The sequence below is a fragment of the Gorilla gorilla genome, chromosome 19 (genome assembly GCF_029281585.2).
Source record: "Gorilla gorilla gorilla isolate KB3781 chromosome 19, NHGRI_mGorGor1-v2.1_pri, whole genome shotgun sequence".
Taxonomy (NCBI): Eukaryota; Metazoa; Chordata; class Mammalia; order Primates; family Hominidae; genus Gorilla; species Gorilla gorilla.
This window is the reverse complement of record NC_073243.2, coordinates 30,793,598-30,819,473: the sequence shown is the minus strand read 5'-3', so window position 1 is coordinate 30,819,473 and position 25,876 is coordinate 30,793,598. Positions and strand designations below refer to the sequence as shown.

The 25,876-nt window shown below is 43.1% G+C and overlaps 1 protein-coding gene across 10 annotated transcripts in view; it reads left to right on the top strand.

The window, feature by feature from the left end:
- The window catches only part of CDRT4 (CMT1A duplicated region transcript 4), a 124,667-nt gene that overhangs the window by 28,599 nt on the left and 70,192 nt on the right, over positions 1-25,876 (top strand). The window contains exons 7-8 of one of the 10 annotated variants that reach the window (XM_063700643.1): positions 16,170-16,315; positions 18,476-19,344. The exons of 4 other annotated variants lie outside the window; for them this stretch is intronic. In XM_063700643.1, the coding sequence (XP_063556713.1) occupies positions 16,170-16,315; positions 18,476-18,512 (183 nt within the window). In that variant the 3' untranslated portion in view covers positions 18,513-19,344. 5 more of the 10 variants (XM_063700642.1, XM_063700648.1, XM_063700647.1 and 2 more) reach the window with 5 other exon arrangements.

The window sequence follows — 25,876 nt, the reverse complement described above, 5'->3', positions numbered from 1 at the left end:
AATGGTGGAGTATGGATCTTTGAATATCTGATTCTGCATAAAATCAGTGAGGACACTGGCAGGAATGATCAAAATAAACTTTTTTAAACTCTGGAAATTAACCAAACGATTGCAACAACCCAAAGAAAATGTATTTGAGAAAAAAGCTGACTTTCCGTATGATCAGTAAGGTTTGTGGTGTTTTAACTTGTCCTGTCCCCATTTTCTTCTCAGCTCCACAGTAGCCTTGAAAATCAGCAACCTTGAGACCACAGTAGCTGTGAAAACCAGTAGCCTAGAAACCACTGAAGGAATTTAGAGTCCCCCCAAGATAGGTTTGGAGTTATCCAAGACGCCCCATCCCCAGAGATTTGTCACTCCTTGACCTGTCTGGCAGCTCCCTGGAATAGTCCCAATCACAGGGCTTGTCTTCATTTAACCCAAATCAGGTCACTCAATGAGGAAACTATCCTCAGGTTGTTTGTTATAAACAATTGGTGGCAATTATTTAAATAGCACAGTTGCCTGACATGGCTATACTAGTTGGGACAAATGAGACTGGCCAGAAAACTTAAAAAAAGGGGAGTGCGATGTCTACAGAGGCTTTGAAAAGTGCCAAAATATTCTTGGGAGCTAGAAAGTCAGGTAAAGGTGAGAGACTTATGCTTCAACCACTTAAGGAAATCCCTGTCTAATCATATGCTCAAGACTAAAGTAACCAAGCAGAGATTTTGGTGACTGCAACATGACAAAGAACACAGACTAAACAGAATTAGTTGAGGAAAGGTACTAGACATACCACCATTGCAATAAAAATAACAAATAGTAACAAACTCTACAAAGATGGGGGGTGTGGGACAAATCTGATTTGCAGAGTTGCCACCTTATATTATTTAAATTTTCCAGTTTTCAACAACAACAAAAGACGTGAAGAAACAGCAATTATAGCCGCCTATATATGGGGGAAAAAACTTAGAAAACAGAAACCACCGTGAGAAAACCCAGACATTAGATCTATTAAACAAAAAGTTTGTCAACCTTTAAATATGCTTTAAAAACTAAAGTAAACCATGGACAAAGAACACGAGAAAGGAAAATAATGTATAAACAAAGTGAAAGTATCAGTAAATAGAAAACATGAAAAATTCTGGAGCTGAAAAATTTCTTAGAGGGGTTTACAGATTTAAACAGGCAGAAGAATCAGCAAATTTGAAAATAGGACAAATGTAATTATCCAGTCTGAGGAACAGAAAGAAAAAAGAATGAAGAGTGAACAGAGCTTGAGGGATCTGTGGCATGCTATCAAGTTACCAACATACGCATTAAAGGAGTTCCAGAAAACGAAAAGAAAAAGGCAGAAATAATATTTGAGGAAATAATGGCTGAGACTTCCCAAATTCAATGAAATACATGAGCTACACATTCAAGAAGATCAACACATTATAACTAGGATAAACTCAGAGATCTATTACTAAACACATTACAATCAAGCTGTCAAAAGCCAGAGACAAAGACAATCGTTAACGTAGCAGGAGAAAAACAACTTATCACATACAAGGGATCCTGTGTAATATTAAATGCCTGCCACTCATCAGAAACTACAGAGGTCAGAAGGCTGTAGAATGACATATTCAAAGTGCTAAAAGAAAAAAACTTAACAGAGAATTTTAGATCCAGCAAAACTATCCTTCAAAACTATAAGAAAGTATGAGCATGGTGGCTCACACCTGTAATCCCAGTACTTTAGGAGGCTGAGGCAGGAGGATTGCTTGAGCCCAGGAATTTGAGACCAGCCTGGGCAACATGGCAAAAAGCCATCTCTACAAAAAATACAACAAACAGCTGGGTGTGGTGGCATGTGCCTGTGGTCCCAGCTACTCAGGAGGCTGAGGCAGGAGGATCACTTGAGTCTGGCAGGTTGAGGCCTTGATTGTGTCACTGCACTCCTACTTGGGTGACACAGTGAGACACCCTCTCAAAAAAAATAAAAAAAAAAAGTGGAAATTAAAACATACCCAGATAAAAACTAAGAGAATTCACTGCTAGCAGACCTGCCTTACAAGAAATGCTAAAAGACATCCTTCAGACTGAAATGAAAGGACACTAGACAATAACTCCAATCCACATGAGGAAATAAAAAGCATCATTAAAGGTAACTACATAGGTAAATACGAAATATAGTGTAAATGTATTTTTGTTTGTAATTCTTTTCCTGTCTGACCTAAAAGACAACTACATAAAGCAATACTTATGAAATAATGTTGATAGGGTTATAACTTATAAAAGATGCAATTTGTATGATGATAATAGCACAAAGGAGGAGGAAGGGAATAGAGCTATACCAAAGTTTTTGAGTATTATTGAAATTAGGTTGGCATTAATCTGAACCTACTTTATGTTAAGATATTAATCATAGTCCCTAGGGCAACCTCTAAGAAAAAAAACTCAAAAAATACAATAAGAGGAACAAGAAGGAAATCAAAATGATATACTAGAAAATACCTATTTAATACAAAAGGCAGTAGTGGAGAAATTAAATCAAAAGATATAAGATGCATAAAAGGAAAAGAGCAGATATCCCACGAATGACTCCCACCTTATCAGTAATTATATTAGAAGAAAACCAGTTAAATAATTCAGTCAAAAGACAGATTTGCGGCTGGGCACAGTGGCTCACGCCTGTAATCCCAGCACTTTGGGAGGTCTAGGTGAGCGGATCACTTGAGGTCAGGAGTTCAAGACCAGCCTGGCCAACATGGTGAAACCCCATCTCTGCTAAAAATGCAAAAATTAGCTGGGGGTGTGGTGGCGGGCACCTGTAATCCCAACTACTCTGGAGGCTGAGGGATGAGAATCACTTGAACCCAGGAGGCGGAGGTTGCAGTGAGCTGAGATCACACCACTGGACTCCAGCGTGGGTGACAGTGAGACTCCATCTCAAAAAAAACCCAAAAAACAAAAAACAGATTGGCAAAAAACATGATCCAGCTATACGTTGTCTGCAAGAGGCACACTTTAGATTCAAAGACACAGGTAGAAAGTGAAAGTATAGAAACAGATATACCATGCAAACAGTAATCAAAAGATAGCTGGAGTGACTATGCTAATGTCAAACAGTAGATTTTAAGGCAAAAACTTTCAAGGGACAAAGAAGGACATCACACATTGGTAAAAGGACCAATTCATCAGAAAAACATAACACTTAAAAACAAATATGCACTTAAAAAATCCCACACATGAAACAAAAGCTGACAAAACTCTCCATATTGAATAATTATTAACAATTAATTTACTTTTTTTTCTTTGAGACAGAGTCTCACTCTATCACCCAGGCTGGAGTGCAGTGGCGCTGACTCGGCTCACTGCGACCCCCTGCTCCCAGGTTCAAGCAATTCTCCTGCCTCAGCCTCCCGAGTAGCTGGGATTACAGGCCTGCACCACCATGCCAGGCTAATTTTTGTATTTTTAGTAGAGATAGGATTTCACCATGTTGGCCAGGCTGGTCTCAAACTCCTGACCTCAAGTGATCTGCTTCCCTTGGCTTCCCAGAGTGCTGGGATTACAGGCGTGAGCCTCTGAGCCTGGCATAACAATTTACTCTTAATAATTATTAATAACTAAATGAGATAATCCACATAAAAGAGTAAGCATAGTCCCAGGTACACGGTAAGCACTTGATAATGATAACTCTTATTTAGAAAGAAAAACTGAGTTGCTTTGCTAGTTAAAGGTAAAGAAGTCAGAAAATCTAGCAATAGTGGCTGGAGACATCAACACTTCATTTATAATAATGCATAGAAGTAGGCAGATGATTAACTAGGAAAAAGAGGATTCAAAAGCACTATAAACAAACTAAATCTGCCAGGCACGGTGGCTGATTTCTGTAATCCCAGCACTTTGGGAGGCTGAGGCGGGCAGGTCACTTGAGGTCAGGAGTTCGAGACCAGCCTGGCCAACATGGTGAAACCCCGTCTGTGCTAAAAATACAAAAATTAGCTGGGTGTGGTGGCGCATGCCTGTAATCCCAGCTACTTGGGAGGCTGAGGCAGGATGAACTCGGAAGGTGGAAGCTTCGGTGAGCCAAGATCACGCCACGGCACTCCAGCCTGGGTGACAAATGAGACTCCATCTCAAAGAAACAAAAAAACCCAACAGACATCTGTAGAGACTCTGTCCAACAACAGCAGAATACACATTCTACTCAAATGAACGTGGAACATTCTCCACAATAGACTATATGTTAGGCCATAAAACAGGCTTCAATAAATTTAAAATAATCGAAGTCATACAAAGTATAATCTTTGGTCAAAATGGAATTAAATTAGAAATGAACAACACAAGGGAATTTGGGAAATTCACAAAGATGTGAAAATTAAACAACATACTGCTAAATAACCAGTGGGTCAAAGAAGAAATCACAAGGGAAATTAGAAAATACTTTGAGATTAATGAAAATGAAAACACAACATACCAACACTTATGGGATGCAGCTATAACAGTGTTTATAGAGAAATCCATAACTGTAAACACTTATTTTTTTTAAACAAGAGATCTCAAATCAAGTCTCACCTTTCATCTTAAAAAACTAGAAGATGACCATAGTAAATCAAAGTAAGCAGAAGGGAGGAAATAATAGATTAGAAAGGAAAGAAAAAACATAAAGACTTGAAAAACAGTAGAGAAAACAACAAAACTAGAAGTTGGTTCTTTGAAAGGATTAGCAAAATTGACAAACCTGGCATCAGATTGAAAAAGATACCACTACTGTTTACTGAAAAAGCAGTCCTTACTGAATGCTTTTGTAAAGCGATTGGTTATCCCAATAGAATATACATCACTTTATACCTATTTTTTGTGTGAACATTCTGTTATGTAAGCATTCGAACATTGTTTTTTCTCCAAAAAGTGCTTTCCACGAATTGTTTCATCCTCGTGACATTCTTAGAATGCAGAAGCTGTTGTATTTAGTAAACTGTAATCATTAAGAACTTGTATTTGATTCAGGCAGATCTGAGTTGTGGATCCAGTTCAATATCCTTTTTTAGATTTTGAGAAAGTCCCTTATCCCATTTTTACAGATGAAGCAGCAGGCTGAGAGTCATAAGCACAAGTAAATACTTACCCTCTTGAGGTGGAAGGAGCTTGTGAGGATTAAATGAGATAACTCGTGTAAAATGTTCAGTATAGTCCCAAGCCCACAGTAAGCACTTGATAATGGTAACTTGCTCAGATGGAAAACCGAATTGCTAAGCTAAAGGTGCAGCAGTCAGGAGAGCTAACCCCTAGTTAAGTGGCTTCTCTTTTAATTTAGATTCTCATCTAGTATATGGCATGGATAATCCAAATGCAGCAAAACAGTCAATTATAGGAAAGAATGCTGATTTCATTTTATTTTTTATTTTGTTTAGAACAAGTTAAAGATGATAGAAGAAAAACTTTAAACAAAATAAATGTAACGGAGCAAAGAATGATTCATGGGAATTGGGCTTTGCTCTGAAACATGGGCAGTGAGTATTTACAGGCAGAAAAAGGCTGAAGAATGCAGAAACAAAGAACACAAAGTGGATTGGTTTCTTCAAAGTTACTTTCCTTGTGAAGGTTAAAGTAGGGGGACTTCCTTATCAGGCAGGCTAAAACTGGCTGTTCGGAGATGTGGCTATTATCTCCCTCTCGCTCCTGATTTCTTGGAAGATCAGATAACAATGTAGTTTTGGCTTGGTGGCCTGGAACTTTACCGTGAGTAACTCCATTTTGGTTTGGTCTACTGGGGCCTAGTGCAGGAACTTACTTCAAACCAACGACCTCCTATAAATTTTATTTAACAGAGATCATAAGTTTATGAGCCGGTAACTTACTATAGCATTCATTTCTAATTTATAGTTAAAACACATCCTGTTATTTATTTTTTTCACATAATTGTTGAAATCCAACACAGCTACGAATGAGTCTTAATGTTTTTTAAACATTTCTTCTAGGATGTTGCCTTTCTCCCCAAGCCCCAGTTCCCTCTTGCTTGTAGCTTGCACTTGGTCCTCTAGATGGCAACATACTAACATATGATGTAAATGAAACCAACGCATACTGGAGCAGCCAATTTACTTGGTTTAGTAAGAAATGATGGTTTTCCTACAAGTGGTGAGTTAGGACTAAATCCATGCATCTTATTGTGAAATTAGTCAAAATCAGTGCCAGGGAATGAATAGATGCTGAATAAATAAGTACAATATAATACCCACAGTGTACCAGAGATCAAGCAAGACAGGTACCGTAGACACAGTCAGACATAAGAAGAACTATGAGTGCTATGTGTCTACCTTCCTGATCTCGGCAAACCCTGCCATTTAGCAAGTGAGGAAACTGAGGATTGGGGGATCAGTAGCTTTCCCGGGGTCATGTAACTAGAGAGAGGTGAAGCCAGGACTTGTCAATGGTGAGGCTTCGATGATGAGCTTGAATTTAAGATATGTCAGATTTGAAGCCAATGGAGCATATCAAATTAGCAAAGTGCAGTGGAAACCTGGAACTCAACCTCAGGATTAGGCCAAAGGTATACATTTAAGAGGCATCTCTGTAGAGCAGAGTCAAAGCTGTAACAATGTAGGAGTGGTCTACAGCAACTGTGTCTGTTAAAGAGCTGATAACTGAAGTGTAATTCCCAAAGACCAAGGTGATATGGCAGTGGGTAAAGGGCATACGCAGTGCAGACAAACATGAGTTTAAATCCTGGCTTCATACTTACTTGCTGTGTTGGTCATGGGCATTTAACCTCTTAAATATCATGAGATACTTAATCTCTTTGACTCTTTGCAATAACCTTGTGAGGGAGATACTACCACCATTTTACAGATGAGGAAACTGAGGGTTAGAGAATGTAGGAGTTGACCCAAGGTCATGGTGCATCTAGTACATGATGGATCCAAGGTTCCTATCTGGACAGTCTGCCTTAGGCTTACAGTGCTAAGCACCACATGCAGTTTCCCCAATCATACACCTTAGGACACCACCTTTGTATGTGGGTCTCGTGCCAGAGATGAACGTGGGTGCATGCACATGCGTGTATGCACACACACACACACGCACACACACACACGGAGAGATTTATTTCAAGGAGTTGGCTTACACAGTTGTGGGAACTGACAAATCCAAATTCTGTAGGGCAGGCCAGCAGGCTGGAACTCTCAAGCAGGAGCTGATGTTGCAATCTTGAGGTCAACTTTCTACTTCCTCAGGAAAATCTTAGTTTTGTTCATAAGGCCTTTAACTGACTGGCTGAGACATTCCCACAGAGTAAAAGAGCAATCTGTTTTACTCAATGTTAACAGATTGTAGATGTTAGCCACATCTATAAAATAGCTTCAAGGCAAACAACACCTACATTAGTGTTTGATTAAATAACTCAGTACTAGCCAAGTTGACACAAAAAATTAACCATCACACGCTTCCAGCTGTCTGCAAACGCTATGACAGCAGGAAGCCTATCTTTGTCATTCGCCTTCCCATTGTCAGTGCATGACCCAGTGCCGGGCACCTAATGGCACTCAATAAACATTTATTGGGCATGTGCCCGCCTTTTAACAGTGTAGGTGAAACCATTGTATACATGCTGTTTTCAACTGCTGACCTGTGCTAGGTACAGATTTTCAATGTGTTCAACTCACACATTACTTTCTCTGGGGCTCCCTGGATGGAGCAGTGGAAGGACTGATCTCAAAGCAGGAGACAGAGACACCTCATTCCTGGAGATCTGGCTTGGCCAACTGGGTAGTTTTCCTTTTCAGAAGATGAAGCAACTGATGGTCATTGCCAGAAGCCAGGAGGAGGGCTGCCACTGCCAAGAGCCGAGTGGTGGTCCTGGTAGGACACTGCTCATGCACTGTGACTGTTCTTAGGTTTCAGCTGGCATCTGTTTCCAGCTCTTGGTGCTATTTGCAACCTTGTGTCTTAGGAGGAAGGCATAAAGGTTTTCAAGCAGCAAAACCTTCCAGGGTTAGTTAAGAGTGTTTCACTGTGGATCTATGAGCACCTATAGCCACTGTGTGCATCCGTCTGGGACCCCAGCAGCTGCTTCTGAGAAAACAGAGGGATGGAGAAGAGGACGCCACCCAGATGGTGGAAACATCTATCAAAAGTTAGGATGTCCTCTGGAAAGCCTCTTTGGGTGTCTGATTTCATATCTCCTTCCTCATCAGAGAATGGCGTCGCCTCCTATTTGATGAGAATTTAAACACATCTAGAGCATGTGCTTGCCTTTTCCTATCTCCTGCCTCTGGGATCACATCATACTGCCTCCAAGAATCCTGTCCTTAACCCCCTTGCTTAGAATTTACAGCATAGCCTGGAAACAACCAAGCATTCATCTTTATTCTGAAGTACCTAGAACAGAGCTGGATCTGTGACAGATGCTCAAAGGCTGTTTAATCAAACAGGAAAAACTCATATTTGGAGTAGGGAGTAGGGGGAGGCAAAATGGTACTCTCAATGAATTATAATATTTTAAAATTTGTCTAATAGAGAATATAAAACAAACCAGAGAAGCATAAAGGAAGGTCATGCTAATTTTCATGAGGTATTTTCTAACTCCAGGAACAAAATGGTGAAAGGGCATTCTAAGTCAAAGGAATTTATCATGTAAAGACGGGAGTAACACACACACACACACACACACACACACACACACACACACCCCACTCTGCTACAACCACAAGAAACACTTTGTTGTTATTCAAATGCACCAAGCTCTCTTCAGCAGTGTTTTGTAGTGCGTATAGGACATCTTTGAAATATTCTGGATATTTAACCTTTGTCTTCTTGGCATGTTAAAAATATCTTCTGGCGGCTGGGCGCGGTGGCTCACGCCTGTAATCCCAGCACTTTGGGAGGCCGAGGCGGGCGGATCACGAGGTCAGGAGATCGAGACCATCCTGGCTAACACGGTGAAACCCCGTCTCTACTAAAAATACAAAAAATTAGCCGGGCGTGGTGGCGGGCGTCTGTAGTCCCAGCTACTTGGGAGACTGAGGCAGGAGAATGGCGTGAACCCGGGAGGCGGAGCTGGCAGTGAGCCGAGATTGCGCCACTGCACTCTAGCCTGGGCGACAGAGTGAGACTCTGTCTCAAAAAAAAAAAAAAAAAAAATCTTCCAGCCAGGTGCAGTGCTCATGCCTGTAATCTCAGCACTTTGGGAGGCCAAAGGGGGTGGATCACCTGAGGTCAAGAGTTCAAGACTAGCCTGGCCAACATGGTGAAACCCGTCTCTACAAAAATACAAAAATTAGCTGGGCATGGTGGCGGGTGCCTGTAATCCCAGCTACTTGGGAGGCTGAGGCGGGAGAATCGCTTGAACCTGGGAGGCAGAGGTTGCAATGAGCCGAGATCGTGCCACTGCACTCCAGCCTGGCAACAGAGCGAGACTCTGTCTCAAAAAGAAAAAAAAAAAGAAAAAAAAGGCCTGGCGGGGTGGCTCATGCCTGTAATCCTAGAACTTGGGGAGGCTGAGGTGGGTGGACTGCCTGAGCTCAGGCATTCGAGACCAGTCTGGGCAACACAGTGAAACCCCATCTCTATTAAAATACAAAAAATTAGCTGGGCGGCATGCACCTGTAGTCCTAGCTACTCGGGAGGCTGAGGCAGGAGAATCACTTGAACCCGGGAGGCAGAAGTTGCAGTGAGCCGAGATCGCACCACTGCACTCCAGCCTGGGCGACAGAGCGAGACTACGTCTCCAAAAAAAAAAAATTCTGCTCTATAACTTCACTTTTAACGTTGTTTAGGGAGTTTTTTGTTTGTTTGGTTTGTTCTTTTTAGAGGGAATCTCGCTGTGGTGATGCACAGGTGTGCACCACCATGCCTGGCTAATTTGTGTATATTTGTAGAGATGGGGTTTCACCATGTTGGTCAGGCTGGTCTGGAACTCCTGACCTCAGGTGATCTGCCCACCTTGGCCTCCCATTGTGCTGGGATTACAGGTGTGAGCCACAGTGCTTGGCCAGGAGTGTTTTGACTTATATAAGTTTTTTCAAAAATGTAGCCAAACTTACCAACTTTTATGACTTCTCTTTTCAATATTCATTGAAAACACTCTTTATCAATGTAATAATGATATGCTACATTTTCTTTTAAAGTTATAAAATGCTGCTTTTCATATTTATCTTTTAAAATTATCTAGAATTTATCTTGGCATATAGACTGAAGTAGGGATCTCATTTTATCTTTCCCCATGTAGACAGCCAATTGTATCAGCACCCTGTATTGAATAATCCAGATTTTCCTCACTGATTTGTGATGCCATTCTGTCATATACCAAGTTCCTCGTGTGAATAGGTCTGTTTTTTCCTTATTTATTTATAGGGGTACTTTTTGTTTTCTGAATGCTAATTCTTTGCCACTGATATATATTGTGAATGTCTTATCTCACTTTGAATTTCTCATGAATAGCAGCTCAATTAAAATTATCAATCTTTTATAGTTTCTGTTTTATGTTTCATATTTGTGAATTTCCTTCTTACCCTAAGAACATAAAGATATTCTCCTATATAGTCTCTTAAATGTTTCATAAGTTATGTCTTTAAGCCTCCTCAAATTGATTTTTTTGGTATGGTGTGAGGTAGAATCTGTAGTAATTTGTATTATTTGCTCACAATTCTTTCTTTCATTCCTGCCTGTGCCATGATTCATTTTGGGCAGAATATACTCCACTTCCCCACTGTCTTTTAGCTTAACCACGTGACTTGTTTTGGTGATTAGAATGTGAGCAGATATAATGTATGTCCCACCCAATAAGAAACTTTAAATGTGTGGTTTGATTTACTCTCGTGTATTCCTTACCTGCAACATGAGAAGTGCATGCCCCGGGTGGCCACACTCCTTCAGCTTGGGTCAGAGAATGAGAGACATGTGGAGTAGACCTGATCTGACCTCTGTGTGACTTATAGACCTCTGTGTGACAAATATGTTTGTCATTATATGCTACTGAGATTTGGAAGTTGTTTGCTGCACAGCAAAATTGCAGCAACATGGCTAACACAGAATCACATTTCTTTTTATGTCCCATGTGGCTAACCAATTACTGAAATATCTGTCCTTTTCACATTAATCTCCAATGCCAACTCCATCATAAACTAAGTTTCTCTATATATGTGGTTCTCTTTCATGCCTCTCTTTTCAGTTACATTTCTCTATTTGAATATCCCTATACCAATACCTACTAACTTAATTAGTAGAGATTATAATAATTTTTTTTTTTTTTTTGAGACGGAGTCTCGCTCTGTCGCCCAGGCTGGAGTGCAGTGGCGTAATCTCAGCTCACTGCAAGCTCCGCCTCCTGGGCTCACGACATTCTCCTGCCTCAGCCTCCCAGGTGGCTGGAACTACAGGCACCCACCACCACGCCTGGCCAATTTTTTTGTATGTTTAGTAGAGATGGGGTTTCACCATGTTAGCAGGATGGTCTTGATCTCCTGACCTCGTGATCTGCCTGCCTCGACCTCCCAAAGTGCTGGGATTACAGGTGTGAGCCACCGCACCTGGCCAGATTATAATAATTTTATAATCAACTTGTTAAGTACCAAAAAAGCTCTGCTAGAATTTTGATCATAACTCCATTGAAACCGTGTATCAAGTGGGGGGAATTCTCATCTTTGTAATATTGAATCTTCTGATCCATGAACATTGTATGTCTCTTAAGTCCTTGATTTCTTTAAAGTAAAGTTTTTATAATTTTCTCTATAGAGGTCTTTTCTATTTGTGGTTAGCTTTATTTTTGGGTACTTTACATTTTCTGTTGCTATCATTAGTAGTATTTTATGCCATCACATTTTTTTAAAGGTTCATTTTAAATGTATATACTTTAGGATTTTTGTGTAGATATTTTGGGATTTTTATCTAGACAAACATGCAAACTGCAAATGATGACAGATTTTTTTTCCTTCATTTCCAATCTTCATATTTTTTTATGCGTACTGCTTTCACTAGGAACTCCAGTATAATTTTGTAAGGACATGGTGGTATCAAGCACCCTTGCTTGCCTCCAGTATTAAGGGGAACATTTATAATATCACAGTTAACGGTAAAATGTTGAAAGCTTTGTTTGAACATGTGTGGATGTCCACTTTCAGCCATAATGTGATAACAAGAACCAGACTTATCCTCCCACTGTGAGTAACTAGAAAGTGGACAAGATACATAAAATAACTTATTTCAGGAAGTACATGATTGTGATCCCTGGGAAAATGGACATAAGTGAAAAGAACCCTATAATTGCCTTGGCTTTCTACCTGGAGGCAATTTCTGACAATAGGATAAGGGAGGAGGAATCTAAATAGAGCCTGAAATCCTCTGTGAGTTGAGAAGATGAAAGATGACCCAAAAAAGGGAACCCAGAGGACGTTAGGTGATCTGAAACCATGTCATCTGGAAAATAGTTAGAAGTCCTGGGCTGTTTAACTGGCAGTAGGGAAGACTGAGGGGCAATATGAAAACTGTCTTTAGAGATTAGAAAAACTGTCATGTTGAGCAGGGGTTGTTTGTGTTCTGTATGGCCCTGAAAGACAGAGTTTAGGACAGCTGGATGGAAATGAGAGAAAGAGGATTTTGGTGAAATCCAAGGAAACACTTTCTAGCAGTCATGGTTGATCAGGCTGGAGTGGGCAGCCTTTCTCAGCTGGCGGATGAAGGCACTGAGCAAGCATGCTGGGTTGTTGCTGAAGGAGCTTCTGTAGTGGCAAGTGACCAAGCTAAATGGCATCCAGGGTCCCTTTTACTCTTAAAGTTTTTCATAGTTTGGTTTGCATAGCTTGGCCTCCATAAAAGGCAGCTGTTACCAAATGACAGTACTTTTTGTTTGTTTGTTTGAGACGGAGTCTCGCTCTGTTGCCCCAGCTGGAGTGCAGTGGCACGATCTCAGCTCACTGCAAGCTCTGCCTCCCGGGTTCATGCCATTCTCCTGCCTCAGCCTCCCAAGTAGCTGGGACTACAGGTGCCCGCCACCATGCCCAGCTAATTTTTTAGTAGATATAGGGCTTCACCATGTTAGCCAGGATGGTCTGGATGTTCTGACCTCATGATCCACCCACCTCGGCCTCGCAAAGTGCTGGGATTACAGGTGTGAGCCACCGCGCCTGGCCACCAACTGACAGTACTTTTAAGGCATGTTGAGAAAAATGAGTCCTTGAAGACCCCAACCTTTAAAAAACTGAGTAGACAAGGTTTTAAAAGAAAATTTTCCCTATGCTTAACACGCAGTTTGTGTGTGTGTGTGTGTGTGTGTGTGTATTTATTTGAGATGGGGTCTTACTTTGTCACCTGGGCTGGAATGCAGTGGCATGATCATGGGTCACTGCAGCCTCGAACTCCTGGGCTCAAATGATCCTCCTGCCTCACCCTTCCAAAGCTCTGGGATTACAGGCAGCAGCCACCATGCTTGGCTTGTATTTATATTTTTGTTTGGCTTCTCACCTCCGCGTGTCTTTTCTTGAAGGCAGGGACCATGTCATATACATGTTTTCATGTTCTAGTATGGTAGTATGTGGATACCAGGTGCTTCTTCAATACCTAAGTGAATGAAAGATGTATTAGTCTGTTTTCACACTGCTATAAAAAACCACCTGAGACTGGGTAATTTATAAAGAGTAGAGGTGTAGTGGACAGTTCTGTATGGCTGGGGAGGCCTCAGGAAACTTATAGTCATGGTGGTAGGTGAAGGGAAAGCAAGGCACGTTTGACATGATGGCAGGAGAGCGAGAGAGAGTGGGGAACTGCGACACACCTTTCAACCATCAAATCTTGTGAGAACTCACTCACTATCACAAGAACAGTATGGGGAAACCACTCCCATGATCCAATCACCCTCACCAGGTCCCCCCTCGACACGTGGGGATTACAATTTAAGATGAGATTTGAGTGAGGTCACAGAGCCAAACCATATCACAAGGTGACTTGACCTGAGGAAGGGTTGGAAAACCTTCATCTAGTGTTCGCCTCTCCCTCTTGTATCCTGGGCAGACATCACTAGTCAACCATGGAGCTCTTCTCTACTGAGCCCAGTGGAGCTCTTCTCTACTGAGCCCAGTCTTAGCCATGGAATTCTTTGGAAAACACAGATTCTAGACAATCACTTTTAATTAATTACAGTTAGCACAGACACTGTCTGTTTGTCATCCCAGAGCTAAAGGAATGCTTAGGATTCTCTAAGGCACAGTGACAACCTGTCCTAGTCACAGTCTACTTTGCTGACCAGCTGCTGAGAACCCAGCTGTCATGTGCTTTCCAGATGTAGGAGTTACATGGGTATTGCTGGCATGCTGATGGTTCAGCTGAGTGCCAAGGGGGACATTTTGGGCCCCTGAATGCTAGGGACGCCTTCTGGATGATGCACATGAAAAGCTTTTTAGCTTGGATGTGCCGTTGATATAGTACGTAGCATTGCAACCATATAGGGTAGGGTTTGGGACACAATCACATCTCTGAACCCCCTTATATTTGGGTAGATCTTGATGCTGTATTGGCTTCACCTCCTGACTCTTAGTGCCTATTGGGTTCTCTGTGACAGGCTGTGAACATTCTTTTTTTTTTTTTTTTTTTTTTTTTGAGATGGAGTCTTGATCTGTCACCTAGGCTGTAGTGCAGTGATGTGATCTCGGCTGACTGCAACCTCTGCCTCTTGGGTTCAAGTGATTCTCCTGCTTCAGCCTCCCAAGTAGCTGGGACTACAGGCGCGTGCCACCACACCCAGCTAATTTTTTTTGTATTTTTAGTAGAGACAGGGTTTCACAGTGTTAGCTAGGATGGCCTCGATCTCCTGACCTCATGATCCTCCCGCCTCGGCCTCCCAAAGTACTGGGATTACAGGTGTGAGCCACCGCGTCTGGCTGAGGCTGGGAACATTCTTGAGTGAGAATTCTCTTATGGTGCAGTGGGAAGAGAATGGGCATGAGACTCAGCCCTTCTGAGCTCACCTGTTTCTGCCACCTGCCAGCTGTGTAGTCATCTGGATGTTACTTGTTACTTACCTTTATCGGATGTGGCTTCCTCCTGTTTAGGGTGGGATGGCAACATCCACCTCAAACCATTGTTTGGAGGTTTAATGAGACAACCTAGGTAATGTGTCAAGCATGTGATGGATATAAACAATTCCTAGCACCCATATAGGTCGACTGTGCACCATGTGCTACTCCAAGCCCTCTACATATATTAACTCATTTAATGCTCATAACAACTTGATGAGGTGGATGATAAAAGTATCACCCTTATTGGATAAGATGAGGAAACTGAGGCATGGAGTAGCTAATTCTACTCAGGGAGGGTCACACAGCTAATATTTGGTAAAGACAAGATGCAGATCATAGAAGTCTGTGCTCTTAACTACTGTGCACCTGTTAGAGATCAGTACCCATTTCTCTGCCTAACTATTGATGCATATTTATTGACCACCTGCCCCCTGAAAGAAACTGTGTTAGATGCTGGGAGGATACACATATTAGTAAGGTACATTTAGGACTGAATGAACAGGGCTATGAAATTGAGTGGGACATAGTCCTAGGCCACAGAAAGCTTATTATCAGTTGGGGGGTGACAGGGAGGCGGAAAGGATAGACCCAAGTAGTCCACAAAAAGGCATGTCCCATGGAAATGACTGGTGTGCATTATCCTGCCAGGAATCTCTGTGGGTAAATTATTAAATAGACACTCTCTTTTATAAAGCAGCCTCTTTTGGGTTGGCTCAGCAAGAGAACTGACTGATGGGGGGCTTGCTCAGCACTTGAATAGATATGATTGAGTTTCTGAGCTTGCACACCTAGGGTGAGATGCCATGCCTGTGCTTTTCCCAGACAGCACACACTGTGGGATGCCCTGCTGAAGTAGGGCAGACAAGCAGGATCTTCTAGTCTCTTGTAGCCAAGGCCTCTCTCCTGAAGTTTATGCCCAGGTCTGTGATACACCTGCTGGATGTTCATACTTGGGATGTGTGGCCATCACCTCAAACACAGTCTTTCTGGAATCAAACCCACCATAATATTGCTAACTCTTAAGGGATGAATTGTCCACCCCCACCCCCAAATTCATATGTTGAAGTCCTAACCCCACATTACTTTTCAAGGTGACTGTATTTGGAGACAGGACCTTTAAAGACATGATTAAGATAAAATGAGGTCATATGGGTAGGCCTTAATTCAGTCTGACTGGTGTTCCATAAGAAGAGGATATTAGGACACAGACACACACAGAGGAAGGACCGTGTGAAGACGAAGGGGGAAGATGCCGTCCACAAGCCAAGGAGAGAGGCCTTAGAGGAAACCAGCCCTGCTGACACCTTGATCTTGGGCTTCCAGTCTCCAGAACTGTGAGTAACACATTTCTGTTGTTTAATCCACCCAGTCTAAGGAACTTTGTTATGACAGCCTGAGCTGACTAATGTACTAACCATCTCTTCCTGCTCCCCGTTACATCCGTTACCAAGTCCCCTAGATTTCCTTCAAAACCCACACCTGTATTTCTTCTCCATTCTTGCTGTTGCCTCCTGGCTGTGCACTGCGGCAGGTGGCCTTTGGCCTCGCTGTGTGTATTAGTCTGTTCTCTCATTGCTCTAAAGACATACCTGAGACTGGGTAATTTACAAAGAGGTTTAATTGGCTCATAGTACTGCAGGCTGTACAGGAAGCATGAGAACATCTGCTTCTGGGGAGGCCTCAGGGAGCTTTTACTCATGGCAGAAGGCAAAGGGGGAGCACGCGTCTTACCTGGCAGGAGAAGGACAGAGAGAGTGGGTGGAGGTGCCACACACTTTTAAAATAACCAGATCTTATGGTAACTCCATCAGGAGAACAGCACTAGGGGGTGGTGCTAAACCATTCATGAGAAGCCACCCCCATGATCCAATCACCTGACACCAGGCCCCACCTCCAGCATTAGGGATTACATTTCAACATGAGACAGGCAGGGACACAGATCCAAACTGTATCACTGTGCCCATCATTCATTCATCTTGCTCAGGTCTGCAATCCACCCAGAAGACATTTGGAGACCCTAGGGCAAGGGAAGGGCGTGGTGAAAGCTGGGATTTAGGATCATTAGGGTCTCTATTCCTTGGGTGTGGTGTTCAGAGACTTGTCCTCTATCACCTGGCCTTCCTGGGTTCTGATTCTCCACTAATAAAAACAATTTATAATGATACCCGTATTCGCACTCTCCTCTGAATCCAAAGTACTTTTTCAGCATGAAAATCGTATCTCGTGTAGTTCATTTTTCATTGCTCACGTCTCAGGCTCCCAACTGGGCCTGTATGTTTCCCAAGTGGAGGCAGGATTCCCCTCTGAGGGGTTAATTCCCCAACAGCGCCTGGCCCGGTGCCTGGTTCACATGGGTGCTTGTCTTAGGTCAGGTCCTCAGGAGCAGACGCTTACATGAGGATTCCTACACAAATGATTTATTTCTGGTTCCATGAGAGTAAAGTTGAGTTGGGGGAGCATCAGGTAGGAGGGTGTAATTTTAGGTTAAGTTCCGGGGGGTTCCAGGCTAAGTTCTGGATTGCACAGGGGGACTCTGGAGTGTACGTTATACCTTTGCACGTTTTCCCTTTGTCCCTGGGACTCAGGGAGCAGGGCTTTCTTGCTCTCACATCTGTCAGTCATCGACTCAGGGCCACGCCCACTGTGGGTATGGGCACCCTAGCCACCTCCGGCTTGTGTATTCTGGCAGCTGTGTTTCCGGTACCCCAAAGACAATCCTCAAAAAAGGAGTTGCACTTCTGCGCTGTTGGAAACCTAAAGCACACTGAAGCTGGGGAAAGATGCCCCTAACCTGTAAAAGGGATCCGCGGGGATCTGGGTGGCACACTCATGGTGTTTGCCACAGCCATGTGCACTTCCCTGTTGTCTCATCCTCCAGAGAAGGGGCTCAGGTTGGATCCCATTGCTCAGTTTCACACCTGTGTTGTCCTCTGTGGCTTTTTGTTTCATGTGTATTTCCTGTAAGTAGCCCTTGTAACAGGAGAGGTCTCAAGTGCTGAGTAGAGTGAACCCTTTTTGACATGGCAAGATTTTGTACTATTTTATGTGTTTAATCTTTGACCCCAATCGTTTACATTGTAAAACTCTCTCCGTTTTACCAGTTTTGCCATAAATTGCCTACGTTATACTCTGCCACACTGATGTCAGCTTGCCTATTTCCCTGACCTTTGGAATTTTGTGCTCCTTATTTCCATTTTTTTCCTTTCTTTCATGCTGTTTGTTTTCTATCACATACAGTTTAGCCTTTTTGTCATTCTTAAAAGTAATAAATAAATGCCAGAGCATGCACACGCTTCTTTAACCAAGTAAATAAATCAGAAAGCTATATAGGTCTTACAAACATTTTAACATGCAGTACTAAGTTGAAAAGAGGTAATGTGTTTAATGTTACAACAGAAATCCTAAGATTCATTTTTAAAGATTGAGTGTCTGTTTAGAAACATTTCCTGTTCTTTTGAAGTGTCCCTACTTACTTGTCTTTTGATTTGTTTAAGCCACACAGGCTATGGTATTTTGTTATGTCCCAGCTGAGGCAGGACAGTTGAAAAGGCTGCTCCAACTCGAAAGAAGATTCTTAGCTTTAAAAAGTATGTTTGCTGCCGGATTGATGGGCCATATTCACCTTGAAAGTCCAGCCTCTGCTCCTAAGCAAGTAGCCCGGAGTAAATAGCTGCACCCCATGAATGGTGATAAGAACGTTCTCTTGGAAGCGTGCGGAGGATGCTTCTCAATGCTGTGGTTTTCTGGTTAGTGACAGGCCCTGGGTCTCTGGGCCTCCCTCACCGTCCGCCCCTGCATTCAGAGCACGCTTGAGAAAATCATGGAAAGCACTTTCTACATCCAGCTTCTTCTGCCCTATGCTGAGATTCAGACAGTGGCTTTACTTCACTGCCTTTTCTATGTTTCTGTGTTATTTTAATGTGAATTAGGGAAAGGTTGCATGGAGCCGGTGGGGTGGTGATAGTTAGGGACTCAGGTATCCATTTTACTGGATGTTTCAGACTGTTTACAGATCTGCTGCTCATGTCCTGCTGGGGAAAGCCAGGCAATGCCAAGAGCTAAGCATTTGGCGGATACTAACCTCCTGGTTGAAAAGAACCCTTTGTCCTGCTATTTGATGCTGTGAAAGAGAATCCTCAAACTGTCAGAAAGAAAAGAGAAAGCATTTTACCTCTTTGCTTTTTAGATTGCTTGAGAGATTTAAAGTTATAAATCTTGGTCCCTTGCTATCGACGCTAGGACTGGACAGCCCTTCAACCATGACGTTCAATCCCCCATCTCAGGCTGGAGCTTCCTCTATACTTATCAATTCCAGCTGTGAAAATCTAAATAAAGAAAACGGATAACTGTTTTAAAGAAGAAATACTCAATTGTTTTCACATAGAAAGTTTTTTAAAGCCTAGTTTAAAATTCAGTCCACTTTCAGGATATTTTTAGTCTCTTGAGAATGTTCCAGATCGCTGACTCAGTAAGCCCAGGCTCTTAAAAATGCATGTTTTTAAACTCCACAATGTGACATTGTCTAAGCTCCTTGCCATTTGAGTCTGACCGTATATTCTGAAGTCTGCCTTGGCTTCCTGAGGACTGTTCCTGGCCTTCTGGAGCCCCCAATACTCCCCCACTCAAATCTGATGATCGGGCAAGTTCCTCACATAGTACAAAGAGAAGGGGCCCAGGAGTGGCATGCAAAAGAACAGAAAGTTACTGTGTTTATGGCCGTCAGAACCAAAAGTGCTTCTGAGAGAATGAAATCTAGCATCCTAGCTTTCTAGAAGAAGAAATTAAAGCCCAGGGAGGAGAGGGGATTTGCCTAAGGTCCTACATAGCCCATCTGTGAAATGTCTTCAGCCTTCCCAAGCAGGGGGGACTCCATGGGGATGGATGGGTCATCTCCCTTTTGATTTGACATAGTCCTTAATCAGCCATCTTTCTTTGGTCCAATTAGGTTTGGTCATGGTAGTAGGATTGACTTGCTTGAAATACAATGGCTGCTTTAGCAGTTGGTAACTTAATATTTCCTGATCTGAACTATATATCTGTAATAAAGATGTATCAATGATCTTCTATCGGCTATTTAAAATTTACATATATATATATGATGTTCGTGAAGCCAGCAATATGCAAAGCAGAGAGCATGGCTTCTAGTAGTTTGGGGATTATGGCAACAGAGATTGCTTTCCACTTGGGGACTGGATTTCACCAAATGGGACAACAGACTCTCCTTTCTTATGAACCTTCGAACATTGCAGGGATTGTTTGAGTGTTGTCATAGTTACTGGTATTGGTGAATTCCCCCTGTAGACTTGTCCCCTTTGTGTCTTCTTATGGAAGGTCCTTTTGGGATCCCAGGGTGATATGGAGAGAGTTAGAGCCTGGTCTTGCCAGAAGGACTTTAGATCTCATGATTTCTTGCTCACGAGATAAAGCCCGGATTAAAGAAGAAAATGCTGGCAAAGATTTTACAAATGAAACCTGTCATCCTGGCTTACAGTGTCTTTCCCAGTCTCTTCCTAACCCCATCCACTTCAACATCAGAGCAACCCACATCCCAAGAAAGACAGAAGAGGAGGCCTCTGTGGTTTGTCTTTCTTGGTCCTTCCAATAACCACGTAAATCAGTGGTTCTCAAGTGTGGTCCCAGGACAAGCAGCCTTCACCATTCCCTGGGAGTTATTAAAAGTGCAAATCATGCTGCCCCACTCGGATCTACTGAATCAGCAACTGTGGAGATGAGACCCAGCAGCCTGTGTTTCAACAAGTTGTCCAGGTGATTTTTGAGAAGAGCTGTTCTAAATACCCACTAATTAAACCATAATTTCCAATTCCTTGAATCTTCCTGGCACTTCTATAATTAATTTCTCTGCAAGTAAACATTAAAACTATCAGATTACTTAATTTTACATATTAGATATCAAAAATAATATGAAACTATCATGAGATCATATCACATTAGATATTGAAAGTATCCAGTATTTTTCCAGAGTCACGAAACACAATTGAAAGGAAAAAAAATATAACAGTGGTATTCTTGAGCCATTGAGTGGGGACAAGGGAAGCCCATTCCATAAACTTGGGGACATTCTGATTGAAGGAAGGGTAAGGACTGGAACAATTCTTGGATTAGAACAAAAAGAACTGGGAAAATGGAACCAATTAAGAAATCATCTCTTTCAGTTTCTTACCCATGCAGAAACCTAAAATTGTAGGGCTCCCAGAAACTCTATTAGTACTTTAAATTTCTTAATGATTCAAATTCTTTAGGACCTAAAACCAGTTGTTTGGATTCCTAGAAACGGCAGTAACTTTTAGGATGCTGCTCTATTAATGAATTACAATTAAGGCTTCCAGTGGGGCAAAATTGATGCCTTTAAGATCAGGGACTCTGTCTTTATTATGGTGACACATGGGAGTGAAATAGGGCCCTTGTTCTTGATGGCACTGAGCACTTTCACTTCTGTAATGTCATTGTTTGCTCATAATAACCTCTCACATTTGTCTGGCTCTGTGGTTTTTAAAGCTCTTTGAATTTGGTCTTGTATTTTATTTTCATAAAACCTCTCTACTGTAGACCGGGTACCTGTGATTAACATTTATGATCCTGTTTCCCTAGCTATGAAATGCAGGAAGGGGCTTGTCTAAGGTCCCATGACCTGTGGGTGGCTGCCTCTTCCATTATCTTTTTTTTTTTTTTTGAGACGGAGTCTGGCCCTGTCACCCAGGCTGGAGTGCAATGGTGCAATCTCAGCTCACTGCAACCTCTGCCTCCCGGGTTCAAACGATTCTCCTGCCTCAGCATCCTAAGTAGCTGGGATTACAGGCACCTGCCACCACGCCTAACTAATTTTTGTATTTTTAGTAGAGATGGAGTTTCGCCATATTGGCCAGGCTGGTCTCGAACTCTTGACCTCGTGATCTGCCCTCCTTGGCCTCCCAACGTGCTGGGATTACAGGCATGAGCCACTGCACCCGGCCCCATTATCTTTTTAAAAATAAAAAGGGCCAGTGATAACTGCTTTTCTGTTTGTTTAAGAAAATACATGAATATGTATAAAAGCACTGACATGTTGCTAGAACTTGGTAAATGGTAGTTATTATTATCCTATTGTCTCATTTAATATGGGTAATCATAGAGGAATTAGTGGCTTTTTGGTGACATACAGGCCATTGCAGAGTTGGAACTATGACTAAGGTAACTGGGCTCTTAGCCAGCTGTTTTCACCAGCCTTTTCTCCCCAGACTGGCCAGCGTCTGGTATTTTTTGACTTAATAGTAGCCATTCTGACTGGTGTGAGATGGTATCTCATAGGTTTTGACTTGCATCTCTCTGATAATTAGTGATGGTGAACATTTTCTCATGTTTATTGGCCGCTTGTACGTCTTGTCTTGATAAGTGTCTGTGTCCTTTGCCCACTTTTTATGTGGTTGTTTGCTTATTTCTTGTTGATTTGTTTGTTAGCTCAAGTCTTAGTCCCTCGGGTCTCACCATCATCTTCCTCCAGCCCAGCTCTCTTCTCTACTTCCTCCTCTGGAACTCCTCACTAGAACCCCGAAAAAAGCAAACAGAAACATTTCCTGAATGCTTGCTGCAAATCAAACACAATTCTAGACATGGGCGATGCAGAGACACAGGCCAGCTTGCCACCACATGTCATTCATTCTAAGTAGCACTTTTGCTGTTTTTTAAAAAAAGTCAACGTCTCCGAAATCAGGGTATGTCTTACCACTCATAGCCCATTGGCAGGTTCTTTTCTTTTTTAGAGGTACTTGAAACAATGATTCATTTTACAACCATGGCATCTTAGGTTTGTTGAAATATAATAGTTTCTCCCTTCAAGGAACTTACAGTCTGCCTTCAGGGTGAGGCAAGAGCACAGTAAGAGCTAAGTGAGAGCATGCCGTGTGAGCCAGGGAAGGAGCACTTCCTTCTAACCTGGAGCATCAGAGGGGTCTCCCTGATAGGGGAGGATCTGAACTAGAGCTTGAAGGATGAGTGGATTTTTCTGTATTTTTCCCTTGCTCTGTTGCTCAGGCTGGAGTGCAGTGGCACAATCATGGCTCACTGCAGCCTCCATCTCTTAGGCTCAAGCGATTCTCTCACCTTGGCCTCCCAAATTGCTGGAACTACAGGTGTGAACCACTGTGCCCAGCCAGATGAGTGGAATTTTAATAGGCAGAGGAAGGATGGAAGGGCATTTTACTGTCAGTGATCTGTATAAGCAAAGACCAAGAAACTCGCAAAGGTGCAGCTGGTAGGAACCACCACTTGGAAAGAAGGTGCGGTCAGCGCTGATATTCAGCACTCCTGGCTGTCAACTTTCTAAAGTATTTCCTGACTAGTTGTAGCCAGCAGCTGCTCCAGGCCTCCCAAGTGCATCCTGTCCCCTGGGCTGTCCCCCTACCACCTCCCCTTGGTCCAGCAACTAAGGGGTTTATGTGGGCTGAACCCAGAGCCTCCAGGTCCTTCTGACTGGTTGGTTGGTGCCAGGCGCCTCCCTCTGTTAGAGGTTGTGCTTATTACTGTGGTTGGAGAACAACCCTGGGAGCTGATATAGCAAGAAAACCTCCCTGAAACCAGATCAGAGAATGACAGACAGGCGCTGTGGGCCAGGACTTTGGCCACCAAGTCTTCAAAATTGTGCCCTTCCACATTTGCTCATGCATCCTCAGTAACTGCATATTTATTTATTAATGTAAACAGCTATTACTGTGCCTTCATGTAAATCTAAAACATACCCCAAAATAGAAGTTAAAAAATGAGATAAATAAAAACTGAAGTCAGAACATTTTCTGTCCCCGGTGCAGTGACTCATCGGGGTCTTTCCCCCTGGCAAGTGCCCCTAGTTTGCCAGGGTGCTGTCTAGGCACTGGAGAGGCTGGGGCTGCAGTGAAGTTACTCTTCACGTTAGAGGCATGAGGAACACAGGGAAGGAAATAGCGATAGGAGACAAGACCAAGAAGTAGATCCAGAAATACCCAGAAGTATTTTTAAACATTACAACCATACCTTGGCCCATGCTCATTTGTAAGCTATTAGTGGGTCATTTTCCTGGTCCCAGAGCAGTACTGCACAATGTAAATGCGTGACTCAGTAAGGTGGTGGAGCTTTGGGTATGGTGAGAAGCACCAGCGAAGCCACAGGGAGGGGAGCAAAGGCATGTGAGTCCTAAGGGAAGAGCGACTGGAAGTTGGGACTCCCCAGTCCCCTGAGGAACAGGAGGGGTGCTCCTGGCCAGGTGGGAGCAGGGTGTGTGAGCATCTGCAGGACCTGAGCGGGATGCTGCCTACCTTGGCCCATTTTGGCCGGGCAGTTACATGGGGTCTGGGTAGAAAGCCTCATCCTATGATTTCTCTCTATTCCTTCCAGAGGGCTTTGGGGACAGGGCAAAGACCACAGAAGCCCAGCTCTGTTTTTCCTTCCTTTCTCATCTCCAGTGAGGGGCAAGTGGGGTGGCTGTTAGAGGGAGGTGGGCAAGAGAATCAGAGTACCCCAGGGTCAGGTGGAGGTCATGGAGCCAGTCCTCACCAACTGAGAGATGCCTTCAACCCAGCAGAGGAGTACCTCCTAGGTATGCAGTCAGTCCATGGGACGCGTATGCAGCTTGGCCTCTGGGTTGATCTGACTGAATGGTCAGACGACAAGTATTTACAAAGGTCCTGAGCCTGCCTATGTCAAGAGATGATTCTCCTTGCCTGGCTAGTAACTAACACTTAATAAACATTACAATATGGCAGTCACTATGCTAACACTTTCACCTACTCATTCATTTACTCCTTACATGAACTCGAAAGGAGTGGTACTATTTTTATCCCCACTTTACAGATAAGATGGAGGCATAAGAGGATATAGACTTTCTTTTTTTTGTTATTTAGTTTTTTCTTTTCTTTTTTTTGAGATGGAGTCTCGCTCTGTCACCCAGGCTGGAGTGCAGTGGTGCCATCTCGGCTCACTGCAAGCTCCACCTCCTGGGTTCACGCCATTCTCCTGCATCAGCCTCCCAAGTAGCTGGGACTACAGGCACCCGCCACCAGACCCAGCTAATTTTTTTGTATTTTTAGTAGAGATGGGGTTTCACCATGTTAGCCAGGATGGTCTCGATCTCCTGACCTCGTGATCCGCCCGCCTCGGCCTCCCAAAGTGCTGGGATTACAGGCGTGAGCCACTGCGCCCGGCCTATTTAGTTTTTATTTCATATTCATCAACTTAACTCTACAGTCCAGCTAGGCATGGAAGGGAACAAGGAAAACATGGAACCCAAAGGGAACTGCAGCAAGAACACAAAGATGACAGGATAGTGTGAGCAAATGGGGTGGAGGGTGCTCTCTCTGAGCTACAGAAGGAATGGTCCAGTGGTTAAGATAAAGCATAAGTGAAACTTATTAGAGTTGTCCAGTCAGCAATGGTGATCTTCTTGCTGGTCTTGCCATTCCTGGACCGAAAGCGCTCCATGGGCTCCACAATATTCATGCCTTCTCTCACCTTGCCAGAGACCACCTGCTTCCCATTCAACCACGCTGTCTTGGCAGTGCAGATGAAAAATTAGGAACCGTTTGTATCGGGTCCCGCATTTGCCATGGACAAGATGCCAGGACCTGTATGCTTTAGGGTGAAGTCCTCGACATCAAATTTCTCCCCGTAGAGGCACCAGTGCCATTATGGCATGTGAAGTCACCGCCCTGACACATAAACTCTGGAATAATTCTGTGAAAGCAGGAACCCTTATAACCAAATCCTCTCTCCAGTGCTTAGAGCACGAAAGTTTTCTGCCGTCTTTGGAATCTTGTTTGCAAACAGCTCAAAGGAGATGCGGCCCAAGGGCTCCCTGTTGATGGCGATGTTGAAGAACATGGTGGGGTTGACCACGGCTGATAGTGTGTTCTAGTGGGTTCTTGGTCTCA